The sequence below is a fragment of the Macrobrachium rosenbergii genome, chromosome 2, assembly GCF_040412425.1.
Source record: "Macrobrachium rosenbergii isolate ZJJX-2024 chromosome 2, ASM4041242v1, whole genome shotgun sequence".
NCBI classification, from domain to species: Eukaryota; Metazoa; Arthropoda; class Malacostraca; order Decapoda; family Palaemonidae; genus Macrobrachium; species Macrobrachium rosenbergii.
This window is the reverse complement of record NC_089742.1, coordinates 34,536,753-34,545,512: the sequence shown is the minus strand read 5'-3', so window position 1 is coordinate 34,545,512 and position 8,760 is coordinate 34,536,753. Positions and strand designations below refer to the sequence as shown.

The following is an 8,760-nucleotide window of genomic DNA, read 5'->3' as shown; positions in this document are numbered from 1 at the left end:
CTTCTGATGTTGGAATGGAATGGAATATGGAGTTTAGGCCAGAGGCTAAGCGCTGGGACCTACGAGGTCATTCAGCGCGGGAAAGGAAATTGAGAGCAGGTAGGTTTGAAAGGTGTAACACGAGGAAGACCTCGCAGCTGCACTTTGAAATAATTGTTAGGAGAGGGTGGATAGCAAGGTGGAAGAAAGATATGAATGGAGGTACAGTAAAAGGAACGAAAGGGGTTACAGTTAGGGAGCCGAAGGGACGCTGCGAAGAACCTTTAGTAATGCCTGCAGTGCACCCTGTGAGGTGCACGGACGGCACTACTCCCCTACAGAGTGTTTGGGGTTGGAGATTTTTACCCCCGTATGAAAACTTACCCAACTATGTGAATCTACGCATACTTTTAGTAGTCTCCTTCGTGTCCTTTGTGTATAATTTCCATTTTAAGTCGACTGTCGTTTTTCATGTTCTGACTTTGCCTTTGCATATTTTTTTCTGTAATTTTTATTGTCACTGTTTTTTGTTTTTTAATTCTAGAACCCCTGATGTATGCAATCACGGATAGTGAAACGTTGGGAATAAACATGTAATAAATGACTAAGTATATATATATATATATATATATATATATATATATATATATATATATATATATATATATATATATATATATATATATATATCTATATATATATATATATATATATATATATATATATATATTATATATATATATTGTCTTATATGACAACTTTTTAAGCCATGATCTTGCAAGATAAACAAGAATTAACAGTTAAACAGGAATGGAATAGATTGGTTTTATGCATCAGATTCTGTTGCAAGAAATCGAGATAAGATGAATCAATTCACCATTCTTTATTTAACTTCCCCTTTAAAACCATTGTCATTCATGTAAGTGCCTGATAATATGCTTCTTGGCTTAGTTTCCAGAACAATAAAAAGTGATAGTTTGCCTTTCAAATTAATCGGGACATTCTCAGGTGCTAAGATATTAATAATTACTATAATTCTATGATTATAGTAATTACTGATCATCATTACATTTCTAACATTAATGGTAAATACCACAGATTGAAACATACCTTCTTTCTCTCCTGAATCTGGGTCTCCTTTTCCAGCAGATCCTCCCTGGCACTCTCAGCCCAACCGTTGACCGCCGTGTTCACTTCCTCCGTCTTGTCCATCAGGGAAGCCATCTCCTCCAGGGAGCTGGCCGAATCGAGGGTCCTCTTGGCAGACGCCAGCTTTTCCTCCCTCTTCTTCAGCTCCTGTCGCAGCTTCTGTAGCCTCAGGGAAGAAGTCCTAGACGCCTCGAAGTGGCCGTCCATGTTGGCCTGAAACTCTTTGATCTGATCGAGAACTCGATGACAAAACTCAGATTTCTGTCTGTTGTAACCTTCCTGGAAGTCCTCCTCCACTCTCATGATCCTCTCCACGTCCTTCTCCAGCTCCCCGAGGTCGGACGAGATGACCTCGTTGGCGGTGCAGACGTCCTTCTTGAAATCGGCTATTCTCTGCTGGTAGGCTGTGCTCTTCTTGCTCGCCTGTCTGCTGTACTGTCTCCTCAGAGCAGGCAGGGAGCTGATGCATTCCAGCAGCGCGCGGTTGATCATGAAGTCCGCTGAGGAAGTCGATTTGAATTCGTGGCCGCAGAAGGGGCAGTGCCTGTTGTTTTTGGTGATGAGGTAGTCGATGCATTCGGTGCACAGGTTGTGGGAGCAGGGCAAGCTTCGTGGGCATCTTGAGTCGTCGTTGAAACCCGAGTTGCACATGCCGCATTTCCGGTCGGATTGGTAGAGTCCTGACGAAGAAAGCTTATTCGTGTATGTGTCTGTATGTGTTGTATATATATATATATATATATATATATATATATATATATATATATATATATATATGTAAACATATGTTTATATGTCTCTTCGACATCCTTATAGTAAAATGAATATCAGAATAAATCTAATTTTCCCTCAATTTCTGTTTCTGAGGATGTCAAGGTCAGCCGACCTTTAACCTTAATTGTCCGGCCATTTCCTACTAAGTACAGCACACACGCACAAACACATATATATGTACATTAATTTTTAAATTATCTTTTTATGTTTCAATTTGACGTTCTTGTAAAATCTCCAATGAATATCTTTAACTGTATGTACCGTAATCTTTCCTTTCAGTACCTGAACATATCATATTAAATATATGGATTTCCTCATCTAAAGAGTTGTTCTCCAGTCCACATCTCTCCGGTATCCAGTAATGATACAGAAAATTCTTGCAAAATCATTGCCCATTACACAAAACGGATCTTTCCTAGATAGTGACCTCCAAGGGTTTTCGGGGGTCGTTATCTAGGACTAATATTTCTTAGGGGTCATTATCTTTATGATATTTACAATCTTTTGTTTATGTTCTTACGGTAATCTCCAACGGGCTTTTACTACACACGCCGCAAAGGTGGATATGCATACCGGGTGGGGGCCACTATCTAGGAAAGATCCCACGAAATCATGACTGTACACTGGACATCATAGAGATCTCAACCTTTACGGTAATGTAAACTAAAAGAACCTTTTTCACTCTTTCTAGTTCCTCCTTGGATGGGTCGGTATAGTTCTCGGCTAGCACTCTGCTGGGGCCGCGTTCGAGTCTCCGGCCGGCCAATGAAGAATTGGAGGAATTTATTTCTGGTGATAGAAATTCACATCTCTGTATAATGTGGTTCGGATTCCACAATAAGCTGCAGGTCCAGTTGCTAGGTAACCAATTGGTTCTTAGCCACGTAAAACAAGTCTAATCCTTCGGGCCAGCCCTCTCTAGGAGAGCTGTTAATCAGCTCAGTGGTCTGGTTAAACTAAGGAATACTTAACTCCTCTCTCTATGTATCATCGCACATGATCGCTGGGCCATGAAAATTCAGGACATTACATTACTTTGATAATTTAAGGCAAGAAAAATTTCTTAATTATTCAATATTTTAAAATACTGGCTCTTCCGCAGGTGGCTTTTATTTTTCTGTAAAGGAAAACTATTGTGCCGGCTTTGTCTGTTCGTCCGCACTTTTTTCTTTCCGCTCTTTTTCTGTCCGTCCTCTGATCTTAAAAACTACTAAGGCTAGAGGGCTGCAAATTGTTATGTTGATCATCCACCCTCCAGTCATCAAGCATAACAAATTGCAGCCCTCTAGCCTCAGTAGTTTTTATTTTATTTAAGGTTAAAATTATCCTTAATCGTGCTTCTGGCAACTTTATAGGATATGCCACCACCGGGCCGTGGTTAAAGTTTCATAGGCCGCGGCTCATACAGCATCACACCGAGACCACCGAAAGATAGATCTATCTTCGGTGGCCTTGATTATACGCTGTACCGGCTATACAAAAAACTCGATTGCGCGGAAGAAACTCCGGCTCATTTTTCACTTGTTAAATATCAACAGTCCTTTCCACGGTAATCCGAAAAATGACGTTAAGGTTATTCGTTTACGAATGCTACTTCACAATAACATACCTGATGACATTTCCGAAATGCTTAACCTTTGATACGATGTGTTTCTTATCTACGATGACAAAGTGCGTTCGATTAGATAAAGAACAGATAGATAATTTGAACGTCAGAGAGAAAATCTGAATGAACAGAGGCAGGAATTCTGACAAAAGCAGTAATCAACTTTCATAATTTCCTGCATAAATAATATTTTTTTCCGGTTCCAGTGCGTCCCTATCCAGATGTAGTAATACAAGGGTAATTGTGAATCCACAATTTAACCACTCTATAATATACTTAGGCACGTCCATTAAATTTAGTTTTATGCCTTCCAGATCATTTAACTTTTTTTTTTTTAAGAGGCTCTTGCCATTACCTAATAAACGAAATCCAAGAACACACTGCTTTGCAATTACCGAGCATTCGGACAACTATATCCATGCGTTCCCTTCACAAAAAATAAACAAATAAATATTTAAAAAATGGAGATGATATCAAGATGATAAAACTGGTCATGCCCTTGTTCGTCCCTTCACAATAATTTAACAATCACACAAAAAAGCAAATAAATGGAGAGGACGTACAAATTAAGAACATTAGTCAAACTTACCATCTTCTCTGAATCGAGAAGCCAGGAGAGTCGGTCAGTGAATTTTTTCCTTCTTCGGAATCTCTCAAGAGATCTCGAGGCCACCACTTTCCCAGACCGGGTGGCTGACTGACTGGTTCTGCTAAGCCCTACTGAAGCTCAGGGTCTCTGATGAGAAGATAAAGATAAGCGATAAGGCTTTCTTTGCGAAGTGTTCGCTTTCTTTTCGAAGTGTTTTCTTTCTTTACGAAGTGTTCGCTTTCTTTACGAAGTGTTTGCTTTCTTTACGAAGTGTTTGCTAGCTACGATGACAAAGGTAATGGGGTGATGAAAGTTTATGGCGCGTGGTGAGCATCGTCAGACCCTGTGGCTTTTCTTCTTTCATCACGAAGGAGAAAGATATCAGAGTGGTTTAAGGCGTTCAGCACCTTGGCAAAGGATTGATAGAAGGATGTAGGAAAGGTTTAGGATCCTCAGAGCCCTGGCAAAGAATTGATCGATTCCTACACTAACTGCAAACGATGGCAACAGTGATCCATGGCTGAGATCGAGGTCAATAGTAGCTTGGGTCTTTGGCAAGGCTTCTGGACGCATTACAACAATACCAATAAACCCAGTGACCGATACAAAACTAGTAAATCCTAATTTCTACTTGAGAGATGGATTCCTTTTGGAATGATTTATTGCACTAAACGTGAACAAGTTCGCTTAGTAAATTTACAAGATTTGTAAAATTACCAGTTCAGCAACCTCATCTTTTTAGTGTGTGTTCTTGTGAAAGAAAATATTATTCCACTTATCTACGTTTAGATAAGATTGAAGAATCAGCTTTTGTTTTGTCTTGTCCCGTTTATCATGGAAGGTGAAACCCTTTGCCTGGCACATCTTAAACATTAAACCTTGAGAAAAGGTAACGAAACGACATTTTAAGAGAAAATAATTCATTGCTTAGTAAGTCGTTCACGCTGGGTCAGTGAAAAGACATTTTAAGAAAAATAATTGATTGCTTAGTAAGCCGTTCACGCTGAGTCAGTCAAATAATATTTCATGACTCCCGGAAAAGATATCAATAAAAAAAATCCCTGTTTATGCTCTCAGGAAGGTGTAAAATTGCAGGCGAAAGGAACAAGATCACGGCGAGAGGATTAGTCCCAAGAGAAATTAAATCCTTCTTTAAGCTTCCAAAGAATGAACGCCATATTCTTTGGAAGCTTGAATTTCAAGTCAGTGTCCCCCCTGTGGGCTTGTTCCATACGAACAGGATCATCTTCTGAATAATAATAATAATAATAATAATAATAATAATAATAATAATAATAATAATAATAATAATAATCAGCTTCCACTTTATTCAAACCAGTCATCGGGGGTACAAATTGCTTCGCAGTTGGCAATGAAAGCCATTCCCTAACTATTGCATCGTTTTTTGCTGATAACGAGAATCCTAATCTCGTCTGTTTTCAGAATTTCTGATGGACCGTTATCTGTTCGTGTAGACTGAAGTCTGAGAACGGATAGTGTTCTTAGATTATTTTGAAATTAGGTGATATTCGTATTGATTATCATAACTAGACTTGGGAGATATTTCTTTATTTGTATGAAAAAACTGCGAGAAAGTACGTATTGCGTTTGCTATATCATAGTGGGATTATATATATATATATATATATATATATATATATATATATATATATATATATTATATATATATACTATAATATATATATATATTATAATATATACACATATATATACATATATATATATAATAAATAAATATATATATATATATATGTATAAATATACACACGTATATATACATATATATATATATATATACGTAATGTAATGTATGAGTGCAAATATATATATTATATATACATATATATACATATATATATATATTTTATTACAACACATTTTAATATTACCTCCAGTGATTGGAGAAATTAATGAATGTGTACAAGGTAAGTGATATATCTGTCTAGTTCTCCTTTATCAAAGTGAAATAGAACAAAAGAAACCGTTATAGAGTATGTTGAAGTGATGCTCATTTTCCACTAGTCTGTTTATAACTTATTATTTGCTACCTCATCCATAACTTGATAAAGTTAGACTGATTTTTCCAAGTGATAAGCAAGTTTTAAGGGATCACTGTATCTTTAGAGTATTCAGTCTTAATACCTTTGTTATGAGGTTTCAAGTGTCTGGCTGAAGTGAGGTAACTTTTTGGTCTTATTAATTGTGTAATAACCAGGTACTTGATCACTTCGTGACAAAATATATATACATATATATATAGTATATATATATATATATATATATATATATATATATATATATATATATATATATATATATATATATATATATATGTATGTTTTATATGTCACTGAAAAATGTGTTGAAAGAACACAAAGCGTTTGGTACTCCTTCTTTTACTTTTCCTGTGGCCTTGGCTAAATATATATATATATATATATATATATATATATATATATATATATATATATATATATATATATATATATATATATATATATATATATATATATTAATATATATATATATATATATATATATATATATGTGTGTGTGTGTGTGTATATATATATATATACATATATATATATATATATATATATATATATATATATATATACATATATTATATCTCTCTATATATATTTAACGAGACAAATTAACACACCTTTTGAAGGTGTACGTAACGTGCTCCAACGATCTTTATTCATGAAACGGAGGCGTATGTGAACGTTCGCTCAGCCTTTACATCTATTTTTCTCTCTCTCTCTCTCTCTCTCTCTCTCTCTCTCTCTCTCTCTCTCTCTCTCTCTGTGTATCACCTCTCTCTCTCTCTCTCTGTGTATCGCTCTCTCTCTCTCTCTCTCTCTCATCGTTTTCCGAAGTTCACCCACCTGAATCACTCATTCTCACCAAATCAATTAAATGGACCATTTAAAGAAACGCAATAGTTTCTACAAAAATGAGTTTATTATTCAAATAACCAACAAGAAATGAATAAAACAAAGCAAGATTAAAATGCATAATAAATGAAATATCGAGTTAGATAACTAAACTCTGAACTGCAAAACACTTTTGATTAAAAGAAGTCTCATTTATGGCTAATAGCCTGAAAATATCCAAACTCACACATACTCCCCAAATCAGCCAACTAGTCATCCAAAACCAGTCTACACATGTTATTCGAAACAGTCCACACTGTCCACGACATCTGTCCACCGACATCTGTCGGAAGAATCAAACATGATAGAAAAACTCCCAAAACATATGAAATGCAAACACAATAATGGAAAGTGTAAAATGCATAGCCAAGATATGGCAAACGTAACAACAAAACAATAATACAAAAAGAGGTGAATATTCATATTAAATCTCCCACACCAGTTCAAAAAGTTCATAATGTTTAGAAAATCATGGTAAAAATCACAAGTTCAATTTCCTCCTATAAAAACAGAGATTTCCAAACTCTACCTTATCTGCTGATTCAAAGCCTGGATCCTCTCCAAAGCTATTATTGTCTAGACAACTGCAGTTCTATCACGTTAATGAACGATCAAACTCACTTTTTAGGCAGATTTTGGCGTAATCTAGATCAAATTAACGCACGTACTCACGAATATACATAACACTTCGAAGATCACCTGACCGCAATATTGCTGAGGAATCAAACTATTTGTTGAACACAAAGATTTTACGACTGAGTCTCTCGACCTACTTCATCTGACTCCATAAATTCTTTCATCACATCTTAAAGCATTGAAGCTATGAAATGCATATATGTGTCCTTTAAAATTGTAGCAGCCATCTTTTCTGAAATAGAGCTCGGCCACCACATAAGAGCGTCTCGCTCTCCTTAACGGCAAACCAAAACAAAAGCATATGTATAAAACATAATAAAATAGAGCTATGCTCAATTAGCAATGTCTACTGCACTGCAGCTTTAAGGACTGCTCTCATGACGCACTTCCAAAGTCACTGGGGTTGAGTTCTTAGAGCCTTTGCATGTAATCTTACAAACACGAATAAGCTTTACTATCCCACAACAAGAATTATCAGTAAAATTGCTACTAAGACAATTAAAATTGTCGGCATAATATATTCCTGGATACTCGGAACATCACGGAATCGTCAATGTCTTCCAACGGGTGGAACCGTCATTGGCACCTTGGTTGTAGGTACCTCCACTACCAAATGCTCGTTATGCGTATGACGATAATTATCTTCTCGAACTGTTGAATACAGCACGGCTAAGTACGAAAGTCCGTAGACAGGATTCTGCAGGATGAATCAAACAGTTTGATCCTCGAGAACGAATGATGTCGACTTGTTGCTCTGGCACATCATTGTAACTGCACTCTTTTGCAAAACACGGCAGGAAGAGTACTGGTGGACTCAATGTGGTAATCTCACAGGAACTGTCTAAAGTCACATTCTGTCGGAGTCTGTCCATGAACCAATGATAACTCACAACCACCCCACAGACACAACTCGCAACTGAAAAATACTACTGTCACACACACACTTCTCTCTAACTAAAAGTACAACTTGTCTTATAATCAACTCCCGAACCTTGATATTGATCTCCCAAAATGAACATGGTCTCTAATCTATCCCATGTCACTACTGAGTCTCCCAAAATGAC

General features: G+C 36.5%; 1 protein-coding gene across 2 annotated transcripts in view; it reads right to left on the bottom strand.

Annotated features, from left to right (window-relative positions):
• LOC136844967 (uncharacterized) overlaps window positions 1-8,760 on the bottom strand; it is a 31,879-nt gene that overhangs the window by 4,061 nt on the left and 19,058 nt on the right. Inside the window, exons 2-3 of one of the 2 annotated variants that reach the window (XM_067114419.1) lie at window positions 4,098-4,244; window positions 1,090-1,808 (exon numbers count right to left, since the gene is read on the bottom strand). In XM_067114419.1, the coding sequence (XP_066970520.1) occupies window positions 1,090-1,779 (690 nt within the window). In that variant the 5' untranslated portion in view covers window positions 1,780-1,808; window positions 4,098-4,244. Of the gene's footprint in view, window positions 1-1,089; window positions 1,809-2,575; window positions 3,077-4,097; window positions 4,245-8,760 lie in introns of those variants that run through there. The other variant, XM_067114429.1, reaches the window with a different exon arrangement.